This window comes from Oxyura jamaicensis, chromosome 25 (genome assembly GCF_011077185.1).
Source record: "Oxyura jamaicensis isolate SHBP4307 breed ruddy duck chromosome 25, BPBGC_Ojam_1.0, whole genome shotgun sequence".
Taxonomy (NCBI): domain Eukaryota; kingdom Metazoa; phylum Chordata; class Aves; order Anseriformes; family Anatidae; genus Oxyura; species Oxyura jamaicensis.
This window is the reverse complement of record NC_048917.1, coordinates 212,814-236,459: the sequence shown is the minus strand read 5'-3', so window position 1 is coordinate 236,459 and position 23,646 is coordinate 212,814. Positions and strand designations below refer to the sequence as shown.

The 23,646-nt window shown below is 60.3% G+C and overlaps 1 protein-coding gene across 7 annotated transcripts; it reads right to left on the bottom strand.

Annotated features, from left to right (window-relative positions):
- Window positions 1-460: 460 nt before the first annotated feature.
- On the bottom strand, window positions 461-23,455 carry PI4KB (phosphatidylinositol 4-kinase beta). 7 transcript variants are annotated; one of them, XM_035346480.1, is made up of 13 exons: window positions 20,971-21,332; window positions 20,508-20,657; window positions 16,612-17,557; window positions 8,987-9,031; window positions 4,720-4,947; window positions 4,317-4,544; window positions 4,015-4,124; window positions 3,372-3,476; window positions 2,600-2,723; window positions 2,245-2,510; window positions 1,937-2,069; window positions 1,481-1,601; window positions 461-899 (listed from the first exon to the last, which is right to left on the bottom strand). In XM_035346480.1, exons 1-13 carry the CDS (start codon window positions 21,036-21,038, stop codon window positions 718-720), a joined length of 2,706 nt encoding a protein of 901 aa, XP_035202371.1. In that variant the 5' UTR covers window positions 21,039-21,332; the 3' UTR covers window positions 461-717. The 7 variants fall into 7 exon arrangements, with proteins under 7 accessions (XP_035202371.1, XP_035202372.1, XP_035202376.1 ...); XM_035346481.1 differs by having other exon boundaries at window positions 20,508-20,654; window positions 20,971-21,331; XM_035346485.1 differs by lacking the exons at window positions 20,508-20,657; window positions 20,971-21,332 and adding an exon at window positions 23,347-23,455.
- Between the last annotated feature and the right edge of the window lie 191 nt (window positions 23,456-23,646).

The window sequence follows — 23,646 nt, the reverse complement described above, 5'->3', positions numbered from 1 at the left end:
AACCTTGACGTACCGCTGGTGGGAGATGGGGCAGGTGCCACGCGACAGGGCAGGAGCAGTGACCTACGTGCAGTGGTACAACGGGACCCTCGCCCTCCATTACAAGGTGCGGGGACGGGGTTGTGAGACAAAGAAAGGGGCTGGCTAACGCTGAGGCTGCAGTGGGGGAACATGCAGGGCAGGGGCCGTCGGGATTCAGCTCCGCTGCATTCAAGTGGTACCAGCAGAAGGCTCGAGTCACGGCAGACGCTGAAGGGTGGGGGCGGTCCCTGTCCCCTCCTTCCCCCCAGCTCCTAAACATTTCTGAGATTGTGGGCGCATTCACAGGGCACCAACAGGCGTAATACTGACGGGAGGAAGAGGTGGCTGCATGAGGTCTGGCGCTAACCCAACGTCCCAAGGCCCTTTGCTGGCTTTTGCCTGGCCATCACCAGACCCCACGGGTGCCTTACATCAATGGTTACCGCATCATCCTTTACGCTTTGATTTTTCACAAGTAGGATTTTTTTTTCTTGCTTTAACTGCTTGGTTTTGTCTTGTTTCTTTGTTTTGTTAAAGAGTCTGGCAAAAAAAAAAAATCCCCAGGAAGCTGCTGAGACTCAGCATACTTTTACCATTGAGGCCCAAGGCCTCTTCCCCAGAGAGGGTGAAGCTCAGGCCCAGGCTGGGCGCCACGGTGGGCGAGGAGCTGTTCTGGGAGCGGGCAGCCCGCTGCCATCACATGATGCCGTTGGTGAGGTACTGGAAGCCATCGTAGAGCTTGGTGGTGATGGAGCGCATGCTGCCATCCACCATCTGCTCCACGAGCAGCTGCAGCTGCTCCTCCGTCATGTTCATGTGGAAACGCTCCTTCAGGTTGCGGATGGTGCTCGAGCCGTGGAAGCAGGGGAGCTGTGAACCTGCAAGGCAGGAGGAGCAGGGTTGGCAAGGGGGCACTGGGCTCCAGAAGGGCTCCGGGGCCTCGAGCGGGGCTCTCTCCCTTGTTGCTGGCTCCGAGGCAGGTTTGTGGCACAGGCGTTGCCTCACCACTCTCGGCCAGTGGCCAGGGTTTGCTGTGACCCGCTGACGCAGAGCACTGGGATATTTACAGCTTGTTCCTGCGCTGCAGCAATGGCATCTCCCTTCCCTTAGGTGTGTGTCAGGCTCCCCGAGGCACGCTGATGCTTGGCCCTTAACACAGGCACATTTCTGCCCCCTTCCTGCTCCTCAGTGCAGCCCAGGTATCCTCACACCTTGTGCACTTCCAGCAAGGTCCAGGAGCTCTCGGTGCAGCCCACTGGCCCCAGCAGGGCTGCCCAGAGCCTCCGGAGATATGAGACCTCCCCCTGACCTCTCCCATCCCTGCCAGCTTTCCTCCAGGCACCAGGGGTCACCAAGACCTATTGGGGCGATGCTCTGTGCAGCCCGCACCCAGAGCAGCGCAGCTCACATGTGCCCCCCCCCCCCCCGACCCGGCTCTAGGGCCCCCAGATCGCCGTACCTTGCTGCATTATCTCCACAATCTGCACGACTTTATCCATGTGCTTCCGGGCAGCGATGAGACCCTGCAGCATCAGCATCTTGTAGTAGTTGAACATGTCCCCGTCTGGCCCACCCATCACCTGGAAGGCAGAGGCAGGGTGGGTGGAGGGCAGTGGACAGAGAACTGCCAGGAAAATGGCATGCCTCGAGCCGAAGGATTGCCAGCAGGAGGGGCACAATGAGATCTGTATAACTTCTATGAGTGAACCCACACTGCAAAGAGAGCACCTCGAGCTGTTATCTTGAGATGATTAAACCTTGGAGCTGGGTCCCAAGAGCAACTCAGCTGAGGCTGAAGAGTTGGCCAAGAACTACCACTGGTATCACCCAGCCCTTTGTCCCCGCTGCCAAGGTTTGACTGCACCACCCCAACGCTGTGCGAGCACCCTTCGCCACCACGTCCCCGCTCACTCACATCCACAAATTCAGTGGTGAGTTTGAAGGCAGACGTCTCAAAGCCAAGATTCCTGGGGGAACTGGAAAGGATGAACCCAAAATCAATGTGGATGATGTGTCCATCTGCATCCAGCAAGATGTTGCCATTGTGCCTGAGCAGGAGAGGGGAAAGCCTCTATTAAACCCCAAGTGTGCGCATTGCCCCCGCCTGCCTCCTCCCAGGATTTTCCTGCTGCACGCAGGGCCAACAGGAAGAATCCCAGCAGAACACACAGCTCGGTGTCAGCAACACCGCGACCACTCCTGTGCTGGGGTGTGGACACTCACCTGTCCTTGACCTGCAGCAGGTAACACACCAGGCAGTAACCAGCACAGCTCTGCACAAAATTCCTCTGGGCCGTCAGGAAGGATTCGGTGTTGTAATTGCCGTGTTCCTGCAGGAAATAATCCAGCAGCGACAGCAAGGATTGCTTCTTGATTTGGTGGATGGAAACAGCATTCACAACTGGCTCAATCATGCCGCTGTCGGCGGAGATGACGAGGATTTTGTATGGCTTGATCCAGAGGGGAACACGCTCCTGCTCCCAGATGGACTGCAGAGAGAGCAAGGAAAGCTCAGTGCCCAGGGCCTGAGGGAGGCCCCATACGGCCACGGCCCCCGGCAGCCCCTGCCCCATCTCACCTGCAGCTGCTTGAGGACCTGGAAGGCGAGCAGCTCCTGCCGCAGGTCGTCCCCGCACTTCACGATGACGGAAAGGAGGCGCCAGGAGGGGAGGTGGCCGTACGGGGACCCTTCCCTGATCCTCCTGTGGAGAAGAGACAAGGGTGAGAATGTGAGGAAAGGGAGAGAAGCAGCCTGCAGGTTTCCCATCAGGGATCTGGGGGCAAGGAAAACCTCTGGAAAGGTAGCAGCTCGCTTGGGACTGCAGCAGAATGAGCTCCATGGCCCAGGACTGCAACAACTGCACACTGAGCCTTGACCAAGCTACGGGGCAAACTTTGCCTGCACCACAAGACATCTTGGAGAGGTGCAGAAGGGAAGGTGCCCTCCTTGAATCCCACCACCCTCCATCAGAACAACACCGATAACCCCTCCCAGATCTGTAGAGCACAATGCTCTCCCTCTTGGGGGTTGGACACACAACTCTGAGGCCAGGAACAGAAATGAGTTCATTTTTGGACGGGACAAATTGCTAGGCCATAGAAGAAGCCTATAAATGCCTGGTAAAGCCCCTCAAAGCCTAGTCCAAGAACAGCAAATCTGCCGTGGATTTTCTCCCTTCTCCAGCACAGCCACTGCTCCCTGCTCTCCACCTTCCCATTCACCATGTCCTGAGCCAAGGGCCTCACACCGAGTTATTTCAAATCTCAGAGCCACATTCTTGTGTTTGCAGGGCACACAAAATCCTTGCAACGCCACGAGCAGCCCTGTGCACGCAGGCCCCTGGCCCTACCTGACTTTCTCCTGCCAGGGCTCCTTCAGGGCGACCGCGGACGGGTCCTCGGGATCCCTCTTGAAGGCCGTGGGGGTGTGCGCCAGCTGCTCTGAGAGTCGTCGCCTGCAGGACAGAGCCGGTAAGCAGCGAAAGCCCCGTGCTCGGGGTGCACAGTTCGACGGGAAGTGCCATCCCCATGGGCACCCAGAGCCTCTCTGATTCAAAGCACCTAACAAAGCTCACGGCTTCAACCTGACTTGGAGCAAAATGGGGCCACGTCCACGCCCTTGCCCATGGGAAAGGAGCTGGGACCCGAGCACAGCCGCAGAGGCTGAATTAGGGGAGCCAAGAGTGAGAGGCGTTTGGCAAGAGCTACAGCCGGGGGTCTCAACGAGGTACAGCAGGAGCCTCCCAGCAGCTCTTCAAGCAAGCGTGGGAGGATTATACCGGCCCAAAGCCTCTACGTACGGCTCTCACACCCTGCCACCACCGCCTAGGAGCCCGCACAGACCCTCCTCAAGCTGTGCAGATTAATTTTCTCCGGGAGTCTACTGGATAGATTTTGCACCCCCCCCTTTTTTTTCCCACTTGAACTAAGACCAGCCTCCTAACCCCCCCCCCCAGTAAAACAACCTGGGTGCTCTCAGCACGCCAGCCTCACCTGATATCTCCAGCAGCTATGAAGACGGGCTCCCTGCTCTCCTGGCTGGTGATGCTGTCCACGGAGAACTGGGAAATGTTGTCACAGCTGTTGGTGTGAATCTCCGGCAGCTGGGAGGGGAAAAACGCGAGAGGTGCAATGAAGCAGCATTGTCTCCACACATCTGCCACCACAAGGGGCTGCCCCTTCCCGGCAGGAGCTGGCCTTGATCGCCGCCTTCAAGGGGCTGCGGGACCCCAGCAGCATCTCAGTCTCAAGCATCGTGCCACGAGACAAACCCTGCCCGGCACGCCCAGCCTCACCTCGACTTGCAGCTCCACGATATCGTCCACGGACCAAGCCTCGTCGTCGTTGTCATAGTTGGGGACGGTGGTGAAGCTGCTGGTCCGCTGCTCGTGCGTGATGCCGCACTCCGGGAGGTTCTCGGCTGAGCGCGTGCTCCGGATGCGGTTCTCGGGGATCCGGGCAGGCACATTCGCTGTGTCGAAATTGTCACATTCAAGTACTTCAACGTAGATTAAATAAGGAGCCTGGGGAAAGCAAAACCCACCGTTACTGGGGCGTGGGCTGCGAAGGGGCCGGGAGGCTGAAGGATGCAGCACAACATTCTCTGGCCGTGCAGGGTGCGCGCAAACGTTAAACAAAAGGGGTGTGCTGAGCACAAGAACCCGCCAAGAGCTCTTCTCCCGCGTTGACCGTGCTCACCTTGTCCTTGGAGTTGAGCACGACTGCCTGCGTGTGGGGCACCCGCACTACGTGATGGTCGAAGCCGGCCGTCGGGAGCCAGGCACGTGCTGGCAGCTTGTGGTTCAGCAGTGACAGCTCCGAGATGAGCCGCTGGGTCTTCTGCTCTTTGGTCGGCAAGGTGGCCAGGCGCTTCCCGATGGCTATCAGGGATTTGATGAACTCTCTCTCGGGAGCAAGTCTGACAGGCTGAAAAGTTGTAGGGGAGGAGGGCAGGGGGGAGAGCGTTACAAAGGTCAGTAGGACACCGGTATTTTTTTTTTATCAGGCTCTGCAATCTAAAAGCACCGGGATGAACTCTGGAGAGCAGCGAAGGCTCTTCCCGTCCCACCCTGCCTGCTCTCAGATGATGCTCCCGTGGCCGGAGGGACGGGCTCAGCATCCGGCTGCAGAGCAGGGCAGGATCCAAGCGCTTCCCCCTCCCGCTGGGTGTCCGGAGATCCCCTCCCGGCCCCCGGAGCTGCTCAGCGTCCCCGGCGCTGCCCCGTGGCTCCGGCGAGCCCGCAGCCAGCAGAGGGAACGCACCGCAGCCGCGGCCCGACTGCGCCGGCCTCAGTCTGCCTGCACCCCAAAGCCTCCATCGGTTCTCAATCCAACCATTTTGCCAAGACCAAACTGCAGCTTTGGCAGCCCCTCTGGTCCTCAAGCCCCCCCGTACCCTGCAGGTGAAGGCGGGCTCCCTGCTCCGCTTTTTCACAGATTTCAAATCAGAACAATGAATGATTGTGGCTGATTTTGCCATTAAGGATGCAGAATTAAACTTGCAAAGTGTTCACTGCACAAATCATGCTGGAAATGCACATGCAAAAAGCTATGGAGCGTGAGAAAAGGAAGCAAAGAAAAACGTCGGAGAGCCGTGAAAGGTTACACAGCAAAATAAAGAAATGGTAAAAGAGGGGCAGGAGGATCACTCCAGTCCTCCCCTTTTGGGAAGGGGCAGGTGCGCATTGGTTTGCCTGTAGTCCACGTCAAAAATCCTTCCAGACTCCGGGGTGAACGCTGCCCCTTCCTCCAAAGTGCTCTGCTCTCCCTCCTTGCTCGCACGTGCAGCAGAGGTGCCCTCGCCCGGTGGCCCAACGCTTCCTCGGCCTCTGGGGCCGTTTTTCTCGGTTGCACTTTGCCCGGTTTCTGCACCGAGCAGAGGGGTGTTCTGTAGGTGCTCAGCTCCGCTTTCCTTCCTCCCCCGGGGCAGGCCGAGGGGCGCGGAGCAGCCGCTCTGGGAAGGAAGCGCTGTGCTCTGGGCACGGAGCTTTTCGCGTGTGACCCGTACTTGACCGGCGGCCCCTGAACGCAGCCGGGTTTCCACGCATTGCTCATCTCAGCAGAGTCAATGAGTCGCCGTGGCAGGAGTTTGGGCTCGTGCCCAGTGGGACAGGCAGTAATTCAAGGTGCCCGCATGCAGCAGCAGCCCAAGAGCAAAGTCCGTCCTGGTCCAGGGCAGTATTTGATCTCTGCGTCGTCAGCAGCGATCAATCGGCTTCCACAGCACGCAGAGCGAATCCCCGCTTCTCCGGGATCCCCAGGCACTCCTGAAGCACGCGGCTCTGCCAACTTCTCCCCGTCGTGCCGCGGGAGGGGAGCAGTCCTGACCCTGGGAGCACCTCGTCCGTATCCATCACGTTCTGCACCTCCGATGGTCGTGACCAGGCCTTGGCTCCTACAGCCAGAACGACGTGGCCAGAAAACGGCCTCCCCAGCCCATGCAGCCCCAAATGCATCCCACCAAACTCTGCTCCAGCCTTTTGTAGGGGCTGAGCAGAGAAATCTTCGCACTGCTTCACACCCTGTTACGGAGAGTTGGCGGTGGTGGGAAATGGCATCAGCGGTACCCGGGGCATCCCTGATGTACCCTGGCTGCACGCACCCTGGCTGTCCGAAAGAGCTGAAGAAAGCCAGGCTGAGGCTGCCAACAGCAACGTGCTCTTGCAGCCGAGCGAACGGGGAGGAAGGGAGATGGTTTTCCCTGATCCGACTACCCAAAGGACCGGGCTGTCACTCCGAGCCAAAGCAAATATTAATTTTCTTCCGTTTACTTTTACTTCAGCAAAACATTTCGCTGGCAGAGCTTAAAAAAGAAAAAAAAAATCCCTTCTCTTCAATTAGGTAGGGCTCTTGTTGATGTTTTGCTAAGACACAAGCCACGAGAGAGGCCGCAGGAGGAAGAACCGCGGGGCCCTGCTCCTGCACGGGCCCAGACCTCTTCCTGAGACCAGCAGCGACGGCTCAGGTGGAGGCGATGTCCAGCACCGGGCAAAGGCTTCGTGGCAGTGCCAGAAGTGTCAGCATGCAGGGACGGGGCCGTCCCACCGCTACCGGAGCTCCAGGGTGGCTCTGCCCACGTTGCCCTCGTTATCTTCGAGCCCCTCAGGAAGCTGGGGGTTAATCGGCTGCCGTCTGCCCACGACAGCCAAAGCGTCTTCTGCGGTTCCACTGCTCTCACCCCTGCGGCCCCAGCGCCGCGTGGCGGGGACCAGCCCCCGAGCCGCAGGGGCTGCACCTGGCTTCCACCCTGCCCTCTTAGCTCTCCTCCACCCAAAGCAGCTCCATCACTGCTCAGAGCTTTATCCAGCAGAGCCCTGGCTGTTCCCTCCTCCTGCCTGCTCCACGGCCCTCGGGCTGGATGTCTGCCCCAAGATTTCGGCATCCTGCCTTTACCTGACGCTCAGGTGCCTGCAGCAGGTTTGTACCTCGCTATAAACGCTTGCAAAGAACCCTGACTGCTGCAGTCATGGTCTGCCATGCTCCAGCACCTGCTAAACGACCAGGGTTTGCAAATCCTGGAAGGAAAGAGCCCCAGACAAGGGACAGGGGTGCTCGCGACCACCCTGCTCACGGAGGTCCTGTGCTGGGGGGTTGGGGCCCCCCCAGGCCCCACAAAGTGAAGGGATCGATGTGATGGGAGCAGCTGCCGCTGCACGGGGAGCCAGCGAGGCTGCTCCAGCGGGGTGCAGGAGCCCAGGAGCGCGCTGCAGCACTCAGCCCCCCGAGAGCAGCCACGGGGGGTCTCGGCCCCACAGACTACAAGGAGCAGGGAAATGCAGAAGGCAACCCTGCCCCAAGGGGGGCATGCACTGGGAGTCAGCCCCAGGCATCCTGCGCCTCCCTCCCACCCAGCCTCTTCCCGTCCTCCGCACCCCAACCAGCGGAGTCGGAGGAGGTGGAAAAACCTAACGGGGGAGCCTGCGGCAGAGGGGGTTTGGGTCAGGGCCTCGCATCCGTCCACGGCTGCAGATTTTCTGCTTGCACTTGCTTGCGGCGCGCCCCTTGCAGTGCTCGTGCTTCTGTTCCGGAGGACTTGGGAGGAAGGGGAGCCCGGCACATCCCGCAGCTGACTGCAGAGCTCACCATGCAGAGCCTCTGGGGGGATGCGGATGTGCGAGGCCTTGCTGCCTGGGGCGATGCTTTTGACCATGGACTACATGTCTGAGGTGCGGAAGCCCACCAGAAATCCCAAACGGAGAACACACACGCACGGGGAGGAGCATGACACCAATGAGAAAGATGCTGTGGATTCAAAACCAAAAAGAGGCTCGGTTCAAAAGAACGTTCTGCTAGGGAAACGCGGGGGTTTGATTGAAAGACCGGAGTGCAACGAGAAAGAAGGGAAAAATGATTGGTGGAAAAAGCAAATTAAATCCCATCTGGCAGAGAACTTTTAAGTAAAATTCAAGGAAACAGCATTTCCTCTTTCATCTGCTAACGACGTGATGCAAAGGTCAGCGAATGCTCGGGCAGAGCTGGGCAGCATCAGCCCGGCTGCTCCCCTGCCTCCACGGCTCGTTTCCAGCACGAGGGCTTTTCTCTCTCCCTCGCGGCCTTTTTTAAGCGATGAGCAACCGGGTCAAACTCCCAAGCCCCTGGAGGCTTTCTGGTTTGTTTTAGCCAAACCGGTCCAAGGAAATTTGCCCAAAGCTCCGTTTCAGCCGGCGTTTCCCTGCCAAGCAGGGAAAGTTCCCATGCGAGCAGCGCCCCGGCGAGCGCTGCTGCCCGCGCACGGGGCAGAGCCGGAGCGCATGCACGGGCACTGGCAGAGAGAAGGTTTGCTTTTCCCCAAACCAGGCTCAAGCAGTGCAAAAAAAAAATCGTACGTTACGGGACGGCTTGGTGTCAGCGCTGCTCGTGGGGCACGGCCAGGCGCCGGGGTTTAGTATTTTCATGAGACAGAGGAAATGCTGCTGTAACACGGAAGCCAGGCAGCCCAGGCGCAGGAACAAAACGGGCCACTTACGGAACAGAATGACTTATCAAGGCTTTCCGTACTCGAGGAGAGCTCCTGGGAAATGGATGGAAGGGATTTTGGTGGCAGGTTTTGGGTGGCGGTGGTGTTTTTTTCAAAGGAGAGAGAGGAAGGAGGGAGAGGGGGGGAGAAAAAGCAAGAGTTTAGCTCCAGGTTCATAACCATCCCCTTTCACTTGTTTGTTCGTTCTTCCCCCGTGGCAGCATCGCTACCTCGACTCCTGGCTACAGAGAGGCTCCTTGGAGCCTCAGCCACGAGCCCGGCACGCGACGGATGCTCCCGGAGCAGCGTGACGTCCAGCAGTGCTCCGCAGCCCTGGTACCCACACGGAGCGGGGCTGTCAGGATGCACTTCTGCTAGATGTCCAGAAACAGCAGCTTTTCCCCATTTTCATCCTTTCCTTTGCTACCTGCAGCGGGCTTGCAGCTCTTCTGAGCTGCCTTCCTCAGACGGTGCTGGCCCTCGCTTTGCCCCAGGACTCAGCAAACGCACCCATTGCTCTCCTCTGGGCTCCAGTTTAGGCTCAGCAGATAAAATCAACCCCACGGCCTCTTCCCTGCAGCCCGACCAAGCTGCCGAACAAACCGCCCTAACCCCACCGGCTTCCATCAGTGTCCCCGTGCAGCCCAGCAAACTCCTGCTCCGAGCAGCCGCAGCCACTTTGTGGTGTTTTGAAATGCAAGGGGGGAACAGCTGTTTCAGCAATGCCCTGGCCTTGTTTTCATCTGCCCCCGTAACAGAGCCCGAGAAATCCTGAGCATTGCTCAGTGGAGGCCAAAGGCCAAACCCGTGAGCTCTGCAATGCCCCGCTGCAAACCCGTAAATCCATTATTTTCTTACAAAAGGAAATAATAACGGTGCCTCACCCCCTTGAGACTGGTGTGCAATTGGTTTTTAAGGTTCCCTTCCCAAAAAGAAACAAACAGGTCTGTTTTTAGCATGTTAATTACAGGGATATGCTAATTCCAGCAGGCTTAATCTTACCATAAGCAATAATAGCATTTAAATTAATAGCTTCCCCGTGACCACATAAAAAAATGCGGGGCAACCTAACAGTGCTGAGAATGGGCAAAGCTGATCAAGGGAAAGAGTGAAAAATAAAGGATTTGCTTGCAAACCGAGTGAAAACCATACAGGGAGAAACATCAATAGGGGAAATTTTGGTGGCCGGTGTGTGGGAGCCAAGCCGGCTCCCCCGGAGCTGAGCCAGGCCACGCAGCGCACGGCAGGGCACGGCACGCCGGGTCCGGCTGCGGGGATGCACCCGAAAGCCTCGCGCACCACGGAGCACCCACGGGGAGCTCCCACGCTGCGCCCAGTCCCTGCTCTTTGGCAGCTTCGTGCCAGGCGCCTGCGATGCGGCCAGGCCTTAGATCCCGCAGAAATCTTTAGAAGGCTCCCCAAAACCTCTGCCAGCTCTGGAAATCCCCACCCCGATGCCAGGCTGCAAGCCTCCGCGTGGGAACCGCGCAGCTCAGCCAAGCCCGTCATTAAAGCCAAGCCCTGTGAGGAATTCAAGAGGTGGCACCACGTTAACACCTCCGATTTAAGGGACTGCCTTCAGACACCGTGGCCGTTATCCCCTCGAGTGGCTGGTGAGCTCTCCCAGGCCCCCCACCCACACCTCCACGCCACCAGGATGTGCGGGAGCGGAGCTGGCCCCCGAGGGATGACGGGGAGCTGCGACCGCTCGCTGCGCCGCGGTGACACGCTGGAGCCGGGGCTCCAAAGGTTGCTGCTCTGGGACGGATTCCTGCCGTCAGGGCTGGGCCGTGCCGCACACCGGGCACGCTGCGCCCAGCTGCACCCCGCTGCCACACGGCAGCTCACGGCACCCGACAGCCCTGGGGACGGATCCTGCCCAGGGCACAGATGGTTCTCGAGGGAGGCTGCAAGACCAGAGCAGGGCCCAGGGAGGTTTCTGCAGGGGTGGGTGCCAGCAGTGGGTGCCACCAAGCACGGCGGGCATGATGTGTGTCATCCAACGTGCCACCGTCACTTGTCGGTGAGAAGGGACAGGAGAGGGGCAGCCGGAGGCGATTTGGGTACTGCTCCTGGATATTATTGCTCACATGTGAGCGGCCAAACCTGCTGGCAGCAGGAGAGCCCGGATCTGGAGAAGAGGAATAACCAGCTCCAAGTGGGAATTAAGCACATCGCTTCTGTGCTCAGCGCCGAAGCCCCTGGCACAACCTCAGCAGCTCTGGACGTGTTTGGAGCTGGCTCCTCCTCACCTGCTCATGCTTCCAGCAGCGTCATTTCTTGGGCACGGCAGCTTCGCTTCCCCTGACTCCAACACACACAAACCTGGGGCAGAGGCTGGCCTAAACCTGCTCCCTCCCCCTGGAGAACAAGGCTGCAGGAAAGCCCACGGCAGCCCCAGGGGCTCAACCACCCACCGTGCCCCAGCACGCAGCTGGGCTCGCCCGCTCCCGGAGGCTTTCCAGCCAAGGGAAGATGCTCTGGGGCCTCCGTTCCATGTCTGATGGTGCCTCCAAAGAGGTCAGGCACTTCTAGAGCAGCCAGTCTGAAAACTGCCTCAGAACAGCGCAGCACGCCGCTACGCGAGCAAAACCAGTGAGGTTTGGTTTCCTCTGGAGGCATCCCACGTCCCCAAAGCTTTCCTCCCCCCGGCCGCAGCTCCAAGCGCCGTGGGCCACCCCGACCCCTCGTGGGTCCCCGCACCGGCTGCTGCAGCACTGGGAGGCGGCAAGCTCACCACTGCCCACATGGGGCACAAACCACCACGGAGCAGCCCTTTTGGCAAAAGGGAAGAAACTCAGCACGTTCCTGGCTTCTCCTCCCTGCAGCGTTCGGTGGACGCTTCAAGAAATTGCTGGTGGCAGAGAGAGGGGTCTCACGAGCCCCGTGCCCGCGGGGGAGCGGGCTGGAAGGTGGGGGCACGCCACGCTGCCAGCAGCACGCTGCCTCTCCCCGCAAGCCCAACATATGGAGGTGCCGAGTGCCGGCAAGCTTCCAGGTTGGTCACCTAGGAAACAAGAAGCCTTGAACATTTAATGTTTTGGGCTGGCCCACCCAAATTCGATGTGTGGAGCGTTACCTCCAGTCGGTCGTGGCCCTCGGGAGCTCCCACACGCGTTGCTGAACCCTGCTCATCTCCCGGAGGCTTTGCCCTGGGGTTTTGAGGCCCTAAGGCCGAGGTTCTTGGTGCTTCCCAAGACTTCAGGACTCTGAGCACACGTTTCCACCCAGTGGATACATAGCAGCAGACCGATAAAAATAACTCCAGCACTCCTCGTAAAGCGTCCGAAAGTGAGCTCAGTGCTCCATGCCCTGCAGGGATGCTTTCACTTCCCCAACCCCCCCCAGAAGGGCTTACACTGTTCACGAAACCCAACAACAAACCTTTTGGTTGCTGTGGACGGCAGTGCTTTGTGTCTTAAAAACAAACAAAAAGAAACAAACAAACCAAGGCAGCCCCTGAGAGCCACACCTCCCAGCGATGCTGCGTGTTCCAGGGAAAGGAAGAGTTGTCAGCTGTGAGACCCCGAACCAGGCTGCCCAGGGCCCTGCAGCCGGAGCCGCTGCTGCCCCATGGCCAAGGGGAGGCAGCAGGAAGCCTCCCAAACCCCAAGGGACAGGAGAGAGGCCAAGCCTCCGAGCCCTGACCAGGCTGTGGGACTTGGGACGCGCCTGGCAGCCCTCGGAGCACGTGGCCGCTGCAGCACCCATTCTCCAGCCCATTCTTGTCGCTGTAGGGCAGTGGGGGAGAAACGAGCTCTACCAGACCAGGCGCTTTCACCGGCATCGCCGAGGGTGCAGCTCCAGAGGTGAAAGGCCAAATCCTCCACACCCTGCCTGGCGGAGCCAGAGCGAGGAGTTAGGAGGCCAAAGACTTGTGTAGATTGTGATGGGAGGAGCGAGGGGAAAGCTTTCAACCTCTAAAAACTAAAAACAAGTAGCTTTCCAGTTCAGAAGTTGCTCGCAAGCACGCAGGCTCTGATACGTGGAGCCGTGCAGAAATGCAGACGTAAACAGCTCTGCGTACGAACCCCGGCTGCTCAAGATCCTGCTGATGTGGCTGCTAAAAAACCAGCTCCCCCCAGACCGTGGGCAGAGCTCGCATCGCGGGGAAGCTCCGCTCACGGCGTGGCACTGCAGCGCTCCCTCCCTCAGCCAACCCAGATTCTTACCCGATTATTCAATTAGCAGCTTTCTAATTACAGGGTTTTTTTCGCTTGACTCGTGGAACCGGTTGAGCCGAACGTTTCTGTTCGCGCGGCGTGCCCTGCCTCCGGGCACCGGAGCATCCTCCGGGTCCGTCCAGGCGTCACGCCCAGGCGCAGGACCTCAGCTGCGAACCCGGGCGCATCCACAGCCCCCGGACCCAGCACCACGGTGCCAACTCCTCCGGCCACAGCCAGGGGCTGAGCCACCACGTGCCGGGGGAGATGGGGGGCCAGGGCTCGGTGCCCCGCATGAGGCCGGCGGTGCAGAGCCGGCCAGGAGAACTCGGCCAGGCTGCGGAGGGCGGTGGCTCGTGCCCAGCTCTGGCTCCAACTCGGAGGGGAGCTGCGGGGTTTCAGCCCTGAAAGGCGTTCTCCAAAAGCGACAGCGCTACGAGGAATGCTAAGAGGCGGTGGATGCGGAGCGTGGCACTGTGGGGTCCCTGCCCGGCGATGTGAGCCCAGGCTCGTGGAGACCTCGCTGGCGGAGAGAGCCCCAGCCCTCGTGTGCCTGCCACTGGGCTGAGAGCGGGGCTGGCGTGTGGGTGAGTGCTGCTGCTGCTGCTGCTGCTCAGCACCTACCTGCAGGAGGAACTGGTGCAAACGCATTTGCATGCTGCAGAGGAAGCCTGATCTGTTTGCACAACAAATCCCCCCACGCCAGCACTGGGAGAACCTTGCAGGGTTTGCTGCAAAGGTGCATGGAAGAGGTTGCATTGGAAAACCAACAAAAACAGCAACAACAAAAAACCACCAACAAAGAAACAAAACCAGCCGGGCTCAGGCTTTGCACTCCCGGGGACCCTTCGAGACACCCCCCCCCAGCCAGTCTCAGTGCCATGAGTTGATTTTTCCTCCTCCCAGTGGGATCTCGACCCCTGTCTCAGTGTCTCAGACACCGATGGCAGGGACGCGGCAGAACCCAGGAGGCAGAAGAACCCCCAGACGAGCAGGGTCGAGCTTTCACTGCTGCAAAACCTCGAGTTCAAGAGAGGCTGGGGAACAAGCTCAGGGCTGGTCCTAGCGCGACCCAATCCATGCATCCGATGGTCTCTTGGACCAAGGGAAGACCACTTGTAGCTCAAAGCGTAGCTCAAAGTAGCCCAGAAGGCGTTGCAGGTTGCCAGGACGGGCAGTAACACCGAGCACTTAAACAACACAGCTCCAGGAAGCTGGGCCGGGACATTCAGAGGCCAGGAAAGCTCTGACGGCACCTCGAGTATCCCCATTGCTGCGCAACGTTTAAACAGTTTGCGTGGCCTCTAGATCAAAACACGTTTCAAACACTGCCAAGAGAAACTGTTCTCAGCGCTGCTTTCATCTATAATTTATGTAAAGCTTCGGTTTCCATTATTTGAGCAGCTGCAGCCAGCGCGAGCATGAGACCTCTGCACGTCCTGCTTTCCATCAGCCAGTTGTTTTCAACCGTGCAGGCGAAAGAGAAAGACGCGGCAGCTCCGCTTCCCCGTCCCCAAACGCCACGTGCCCTGTGGCCGGCTGGGTTTTGGCCCGGGAGCAGCAGCGGCGCGGGGAGCAGGGCAGGGTGGTTTTAGCTTGCAACCGGCCAAAGCATTTCCAGCCTGGCTGACCGACGCCTTGCAGCTCTGCAGCCTCCTTCACATCCATTTCCCAACGTGCCATCCCAGTGCTCCGTGCATGAGGCCCCTTCAACGATTTCCAGGACAGAGAGGAGCAGAGGGAATCTTAGGCGAAGCAGAAAAGCCAAGAAATGTTCCCCTGCTACGAAAACCATCACGAGATCCCCGCGTCTAGACGGAGCAGCGGGGAAGTCAGCTGGCAAGGTCTCAACACGAGGCGGGGATGACCCAGGGAAGCAGCCGCGTGCAGCAGGGTCTGGGTGCCCAGGAAAGGGCACGAGCCCGCTCCGAGCCAGCTGAACCGTCCCGGCGGCGCGAGGCAGGGCAAGGGGAAAGGCGCTGCTCTGCTCGAGCACCGGCTCAGCTCCACATCCTCCTCTCCCACCCCATGCCCCGGCCCGGCATCTCCCACCCCGTCGGGTCGATGCTCGTGCTGAGCCCTGCAACAACAAAGCGGCAAAAAAAAAGTAATCCTGACTGCAATTCCAGCTTGATTCCCTCCAGCCCCGCATCCCGAGGATGCTGCTTAGCCTCCTGCTCCAGAAATTCCTCTGTCAGCAGATGCACAAAGTGAATAACCCGCACCCTCTTTGGGAGAAGCCCTGCTCAAGCAAGGGTTTGAGCTCAGCGCGTCAGTACGGAGGCTCCCGCACGCGCCAGTGCAGAAGCTCAGTGCCAAAGCCAAAGCAAAGCTGCGTGGATAACTTCAGAGCCCTGCACAGTGAGCGCTGCCAGGCCCACGAGAGCGGTTCAGGTTTGGAAGACGCGTAACACACACACCCCCGAGTTAAATCCTTGTTTGCTTTGGCACTGACCTGCATCAGCCCCCAGCCCTGGAAACTGGCAGGGTCCCCTCTACCCTGCGCAGCCCCTCCAGCCTCCCGCTGCCTCGGAGCGGTGATAAACCAGCAGAAATCAAAAGCCGAGCTCACGGTGGAGCAAGGGCCGTAGGCGAGCACCGTGGCCTGTTTAACCCTGGGGGGCCCGGGGCGGGAGCAGCAGCTGCAGCACCCCAGCCGCGGGCAGGAGCGTCCCCGCACGCCCTGGGCACCAGCAGCAGCTCCCAGCCCTTGGATGCCCAGCACCCTTCCTGCAAACAAGGCCTGATCCAAACAGGTCGGGACAGGGAGGAAATCAGATTTCCAGCAGTGATCGGATGGCTTTAGATTGCAAAACAGACACCGACTTCGGTTGCCCAAGTGGGGTGGGAATTCAGCGGCGTAGGAAGCAGCTCAGCCCTGCTAACCCGGCTCTTTGCCTTTATCTGCATCTCACATCCCCCCTTCCCCTCACACCACGAGAATTCCCCCTTCGGAGCCTCAGCTTCCTCGAGCGAAACCAGAGGAGCGGCACTCCCACGCTCGCAAAGTGCCTCTGAGCCTCCAGATGAAAGCCACGTCTCCTTGAACCCGGCTTTCCATGGAAATGAAATCTCAGAGAAATTCTGCCTGCGCGTCCCTCCCCGGTGAACCCTGCGGGGACCGCTCGGCATGGCAGGGACGAGCATGGCAAGCTCAGGGCCGGGGAGGGGAACGGCTTGGGATGGGGGGGCTGCAGGGAGCGTTTGAGCCCCCAGCCCCGACGCCAGCTTGTGCCAACACACACTGGACACCAGCACAAAGCCTCCGACAGCACCGGAGCCGGGCCGACGGCTCTCCTCCACGTGAATTTTAAGGCCAGCTCGCTTACAGACAGCGGCATCAAAGCTTCCTTCACAGCTGCCAGGATAGCAATCCTGCAGCAGCAGAGCCACGAGATGAGAACCAACCCCCCCAGCACATCCCTGCAGGCATCCCCTCCCAGGCCACGTTTCGGAGAGCCCCGCCATTACCTCTTCCTCGCTCTCGACTTTGGGATTGCTGGCTGTGCGCTTCAGATTGCTGCTCAGGCTGATGGTAACCGTGGCATCCGACTTGGACCTCTGGTGAGTCCTTTTGGAAGGAGACAGCCCCATGTCGGGTGCTGGGCTCAGGGACGGCAGCTCCCTCTTCTTGTGAGCTGGCTTCAACTCGTCCGAGAGGATGAGTTTCCGCAGCTTGGTCCCACGGGAGTGTCGCTGGGTGGAGATGTGCATGTCCGAGGAGTAGGCGCCCAGCAGCAGGGCGCACTGCAGGGAGAAGTTGATGCTCTGCCGGCAGCGGTGCACGATGTAGGGCTTGATGGCATCCCCCACATCCTCGTCCATGTGGATGTACATATTGAGCAGCTGTGGCAGGTAGAAGTCCACCTCCTCGTTCCTAAAGCAGAACAACCTATTCCCAATGTAAGCCTGCACACCAGGTTCCTTTGAATTGTACAAGTATGAAATGGCCATGGAGATATCAAACAGTTTGGACTCAAAGAGCCGGAGGAGCCACGACTGCTTGGCAGAGTTATTCTTCTGCCGCTTGCGGGCGGTTTTCACCGTGTTGGCCGTGGTCTCATCCTCCTCCTGGATCTTAGAGGCTGTGCTGGGCAGATCGTCCAAGCACCTGATTTCACAGCCCTCCACGACCTCTCCGTTGGGCAAATCTACAGCAGTCCGCGGGGCGCGCTCCGCCTCGCTTCCATCAGCTGCTTTTGTCAAGCTGTCCGAGGAAACGCCGTGCATCAGCTTCACTTTCTCCAGGACCTCCTCGCAGGCTTTCTTTGCCACCTCGGGGTCGATGACCGCCAGCTCCCCGACGCCCTCCGTGATGACGCTGAGGGACGTCCCGCCGTTCCCCTGCGGCGCGGGGCTGAGCGCCGGGCCTGCCACAGAGTCTCCCATAGCAGCGGTGGGTCTGCACGCCTCAGAGCTGAAAAAGAAAACGAGACAAAAAGGAGTCAGGGCGCAGTCTGTATGGGACAGAGCTTCTAGGCTGAAGGTGGGAGAGCAGGAATCCAGTCTGGGACGCACAGAGAGGTGGGCTTTGGGGCAAACCTTTCCAAAAAGGCTTTGTCCAGACAGGACGGACCCGGGTGGCCAAGCCAACGCGGGAACGCCGGGGTGGCTGCTTGGGTTTTAATGGTCTTCTCGGTACCCCTGCACCCAGGCCTCAAAGAGCTGCAAGCATCCATCAGCCACTACAACAAATTCCCCTGTTACCATGACAATAAAAAAAACTGAGCAAGCCAAAAAGAGGGGGGGAAAAAAATAACCAGGTTGCTTTACGCCAGGAAAGGAACGCCGCGATGCCGCGGGGCCACCTGTGGGATGAGAGGGTCCCCGGCCGGGTGCACCCCGCGGCTCCTCTGCTTGCTGCAGGGCTTATCCCGCATGGAGCTTTTAGTCCTTTACCTCCCCCCTGGGACCGACGCCGATAGCATCGGTAGGGGTGCTCCGAAGGCGAAATTCCCCGACCGTCCCGGCCTGTGCTGCGCGCGGAGCCAGGACACGCAGCTCTGGAGCAAGATCCAAGGCTTTGTCGTGGCCCTGTTCTCAAAGTCCAGGCGCTAATGCCTGGATTACGTATCCTTGCCAATGATTAGCGCTTAATTGCATTTTAAAAATAAGATAAACGCGGGACTGAGCACGCTTCCTGGTTTCCCATCTCGGTAGGAAGAGCAGCCGCGCACCTCTACGGGTAGCCAGCAAGAATAAAGAAGGCCAGCGCCAAGTGAAATCGCCCTCTAAAAATAAAATGAGGCACCCCATTCACTCCAACATCATTACCGCGGCTCTGACTGCTTCCCTTTATTGCTCACACGATCCAACAAGACAGCTCGTGATCAGCAGAAGGGCACAATGCCTTTTACAAACGTTAAGCGCTGCAAGCAGATTGCCAGTTCCCTCCTGCTTTTCATGTCCAGCACGGTGGAAAAAACGACGGTCTTTGGAAAAGAAGTTCACCGAACAATTTTCTGCCTCTGTTCACCCCGCAGCCCCCAGCCCCAGTTTTGCCACAGGAACTGAGCCAGCAGGTTCCTGCAGCAAGGCACTTCCCTGCTCATTTAATGACCTCGTTTTACCTGATTATTTGCACAGCCGATTACAGGTTCATCCGCTGGCCTGCAGCATAAACCCTCGAGGACGAGTGCTCGGAGGCCGGCGCTCACGGCATCACACCCGCGCGTGGCACGGGGGGGGGGGGGGGGACCACGAGCTGCGAGCCACGGGGACGATCCAGGGCCAACGCAGCCAGCGGGGACACTCGGACAGCTGCCTGGCGCCCAGGCCTGCCTCAGCCGCGTTTCCTCGGCTTCAACGCCCGTTTTTCCCCAGAGGGCTGCAGGGAGGATTCGCCCTCCGCAGCTAATGCCGGCTCCCCTCCTGCTGCCACCCCAGGGTTGCGGCGCTCCGTTCTTCCCAGTACAATCACTTCTGGGACCACCGGGAGCGGGGACGCCGCTTTACGCCGCGCCACCTCCCTGGCAGGCTAATTAGGGCAGCGGCGCGCCGGGACGAGCGGCCAAGGCCGCTATCTGGGTCGGCGCGGGCGCCGCGGTGAGTGAAAACCCCACCAGCACACCCAGGTGCACGCGCCGGCTTCCAGAGCCCAGCTTCCTCCTCTTGTTTTAGAAGCACTTACGCCCTAACGAGGGAGTGAAAGAGCCTGACCAAAGTTCAGCACTTTGAATTAATATGAATAACATCTTTCACTCGGCCCGCACAGCAGTACTGCACAACATTTTCCTCTGTGCTTGCCATTCCCTTTGGTCCGAATCCCACATGCCTCAAATATTTGCGGTCATTAGATCCTTAAGACCCTGCGAGCACAAGGAAGTTGTTTTTCCTTCTCAGTGAGTCCAGCATTGCCCCCCGAGAGCCCACACGATGCAATTTTTAAATTACCACTGCAGCAGCAAAGAGGAGAGCCTTCAGCACGACCCAGGCAGGGTTTGCAGAGAAACACGGCGTGAAACCGGGCGCGAGGAAGGAAAGGGCCACAGGAGAGCAGGAGCAGTCCTGGGACCCTTCCCGTTGAGGCACGCGGGATGGCCAGTGCTGACCAAGAGAAGCACAAACCCAGCGCTGGCGTCCGTCGAGCCCCAACAGCACCTTCCTTCCTTCCTTCCCTGCTGGGCTGCTCCCACCCACAGCACCCTCGTGGGGCTGTCAGCGTCCCGGACTGCCCGACTGATGCAGGCAAAGCTTCCACGTCCTTCTTGTGAGGCTGTTACGATGCCATCGGATCCCTCTGCCCATCAACTGCCTGTTTGAAACCCGATGCAAAAGGTAAAGAGAGCTCCCAGCTCAGGAAGCCCCAGGCCAGGTCCCGATCCTCCCTGCAAGGCCTGGGCAAAGCGCTCCTCCTCCTGCCATTCCACTTCCAGCGGGGCAGGGGCCATTGCTCCTCCGTCTCGCCAGTTTTGCCCCTTTCTCCTTCCTTCTTGCTGCCCCCCCAGCAGGACCTAAACCCGTTCTGCGCTGAGGGCTCAGCAAAGCACCCGGTGTTTTGCTCGCCTTTTTGTAGGCCCGCTCCAGGACCTACAGAACCTACAGGCAGCTGCAGAACCGCGGGAGCTGACGGAGTGCCACCAAACGCTGGGGAAGGGGCAACCCTGCCCTCCCTCCTGCCGACCGGAGGGACCTGAGGGGCACAGGAGGCCACGTCCCAGCCCCCAGGAGAAAGAACATTTACACTCTCGTTATTTCCGTCGTCTGGAGGCCTCAGACAGGCAGAAGCCCTGGGACTCTGCTGCGCTGGTTGCGCAGAGGGACAGCACGTGCTGGAATTCTGGACATTAAACCTCCTCGGGACAGGCTGGGGCTGACTTGGCATCTCGACCAGGTTCGCACAATTTCTCTCAACGCTTTCTAGGCGCCTGTGCTTCAAGATGCAGCGGCTGCAAGCACTGACTTCCCACGGCCAGCCCAAAGTCCCAAATTCTTCTTCCACGTTGATCCTGAACGCGAGGCTCGCCCCACCGTGCTTTGCGCTGACGAAGGGACAGCCCGGCAGAGGTCTGTAACTGCTGAGTGGGTTAAACTTGGATTAAGGAACTACGCAAGATAAACCCACCCATGGGCCTGCAGGGTTACCTCCGCACCACGGGCACGGCTCTGGAACCGGCACGCCACGTTTCTGTTTTGCTCTTCAGCCCCCCCAGCACTCGCACACGCGGCTCCTCCAGTGACGTCCTGGCAGCGGGGCCGTTTGGAGCCATCCCAGGACACATCCCCGCTCCCCGCTCCCAAATTCCCAGCGAGGGACTTCCCTCCCTGCCTCCTGCATTCTTCTGCGAGTCGCATCACAACTTGCCAAGCGTATCGCAGCGTGCTATTTACCTCCCTCTGCAGCCCCGCGTGACGCCCCGCTTCCAAACCGCCGGTCTCGACGGGGCCACAAATCCCATCGGCTACACACAGTGAAGCAATCGGGGCTGGAAAACAGGCTGAGCTGAATTCATGTGGCTCATCCTCCACCCACAGCCATAACGGGCCAAGTTTCTCTCTGGCGGAACTGCACCGAAGCCGGTGATTGAACCCGAAATAAAGGGAAGCCCCTACGAGCACAGAAACTAGCTGAAGCAGCGGCGCGTCGGTGAAGCGATTCAAGCGCACAGCTCCTTCAAGGAGCGACAAAAGCAAAGGGAGATCTGGAACGGAGCTGTGGCTTCGCAGGAAAGGAAAGTCTCCCTCCTGCCTGACTTGAATAAGAAATATTAGCCCTGGCAAGCAACCAGAAGTGCAGGATGAAGCCTCGCTAAGACATCTGGTCCCTATTACACTGCGTTACTTTTTGTTTTGCTCAGCACTAATGGCCTTCTACATCGTGCTCTGCCTCGGGGAAGGCCACGAGTTGGGATGGAGGCACGGAGCGTACCAGAGCAGCGCCGTGCGCCGAAGGTTTCCAGTCCCCTCTGATACATTAATGGAAGCGAGCCGCAGCTCAGGGAACCCCTCCGCTCCCCTGCAAGCGCAGCTGCTCACCGCACCTCGCCAGCACCTCAAGGGCTGGGGAAACTGAGGCATGAGGGGGGCACCAGTGACCCGGCTCACCCCGGGCAGATCGGCAGCACGCTATGAGCTGCGCTGAAGCGAGGGCGCGTAATTCTCGCTGGGGGAGGCTGCTTCCTCTTTCAAGCCCAAAATCCCCTTCCAAGAGCCTCAGCGCCCGCACAGCCGCATCGCCGCCTGTGTTTCACACTCGGCTGAAGCAGCTTCAGCCCATGCACAGCACACGTGCCTCCGTCTGCTATAAAAACAGTGAAATACCAGGCTGCAGACATCCTGAGGACAGGCTGCCTGTGGAGCCGCCCCGCCGCATGGCAGCGCTGCTTTGGGGCTTGTTCCCCAGCAAAAAGCAGCTTCGCTCCTAGAGGACGCGCACCACAGAGCCCTGGCACACCTGCCCAGCAGCTTTCGTAATAAAAACAGAGGTTGCAAGTGATGCTCTAGTGGAAGAAGCAGCAGCCGCCCAAGCAACTGCACAGGAACAGCCTGAGCTCGCTGACGGCACCCCGCAGCTCCTAAAACCCCCGAAATCAGGGGGACCGCCGTGACGGCACAGCACTGCTGGGCGCCTCTGCAGGATGGGAGCAGGCGGCAGCGCCCTGCTCCAGCTCAGCCTCACGGGGCTCAACTCACACCGAGGGTGCTCGGCCAGCCCTGGGCTCCGGACCAGCCGCAACGCCAGGGCTTGCGCAAAGCAAACGAGGACCCGCTCCTAGATTTGGAGTGAAGTCAGCAGCACGACAAGAAGCGCAGCAGAACGAGGAGCTGCACAGAGCTCTACAGGATGGCTTCTAACAGCTCCTTGGCTCCTGCACGGAGAGATGCCACGAGCTCCCTGCCGCAAATGTCCATCCATGGCAAAGGATTCATACTTCTGGCTTTGTGGCATCTTTCCTAAGAATTCGTCCCGCCTTCCCGACTGCAAAGCAATGCCCTTCGCAGCCCCAGTGGGAACCTGCCAGCCCCTCGAGTCCGCTGCAAGCTCTTCCTTCGCTCCTTCCTGCTCCACAGATCATGCAGCCCCCCGGGAAGGGATTAAACCCAGCGACTTACCTACAGTCCACCTCTGAACTGCCCCAGCCCTTCAGAAGCGGGGCCCTCGCCACGACAAGGCGCCACCTTCGCGAGGGAGGTAACGGGAGCCCCCGCACCCCGCTGCGGCTGCTCGCAGGAGGCCCGCGTCCGGCCTCCGCTCCTGGTGCTCCCCGAGGTCCCCGGGGCTCAGCACGCCCAACGCCGGGAGCGAGCGGCAGGCACCGCACGGCCGCCGGGTGAAGTTTCCTTGTCCCGGCCACCACGGGCTGCTCCGTGCCCGAGCGCTCCCCCACGCTCACGGGTGGGGATCGGCCGCCCGAACCCCACGGCGCCGTCGCTACCCGCGGTCACGTCCGGGCCTTCGTCTGAGGCCCGGCCCGAAGCGCTGCGGGGGGAGCCGGGAGGAGAGCCGGGAGCCCGCGGCCCCTGCCCGGGGCCGCCGCCGGCCGGGCCGACCCGGGCCGCGGCTGCGGGAGCGCGGGGCTGGGGCAGCGCCGGGCTCCCGGGACCGGCAGAGCCTCGCCCGGCTTCCTCCCGGCCGAGTTCCGCTGCGGGGCGGAGAGACCCGGGGGGAGGAGGGTAGGGGGGGGCGGCAATGTCCCGGAGCCCCCCGGAACGCCCCCGGGGCTCGGCTCGGTGCCGCGGGCGGCGGCAGGGCCCGGAGCGCCCTACCTGCTGCGGGGCCGCCCCGCGGGGCCGCGTCCCGGGGCTCCGGTGCCGGCGTGCGGGGCTGTCCGGGCGGCGCATCCTGGGCCGGGGGCGGTCGGTGCCGGCTGCCGGGAGGGCAGGAGGAGGAGGAGGAGGAGGAAGAGGAGGAGGAGGAGGAGAGCGCGGGGCCGCCGAGGGCTGCCGGGGCCGACCCCGCCCGGCGGGAGGCGGCGGCTCGGGAGCGCCGCGCGGCCCCGGCTCCCCCCCCCCCGGCCCAAGCGCTCCGGGCTCCGCGGCGCGGCCGCTTCCGACTCGGGCCGGAAA

What these genes read in the sequence shown, in the direction of transcription:
- PI4KB (XM_035346480.1), bottom strand. Translation starts at nt 21,038, where the DNA reads ATGGGATTTGTGGCCCCGTCGAGACCGGCGGTTTGGAAGCGGGGCGTC. An exon ending in TTGATAAGTCATTCTGTTCC is followed by an intron (nt 4,948 to 8,986) that starts GTAAGTGGCCCG and finishes ACAACTTTTCAG; the next exon opens with CCTGTCAGACTTGCTCCCGA. An exon ending in AGGTCCTCAAGCAGCTGCAG is followed by an intron (nt 2,511 to 2,599) that starts GTGAGATGGGGC and finishes CTCTCTCTGCAG; the next exon opens with TCCATCTGGGAGCAGGAGCG.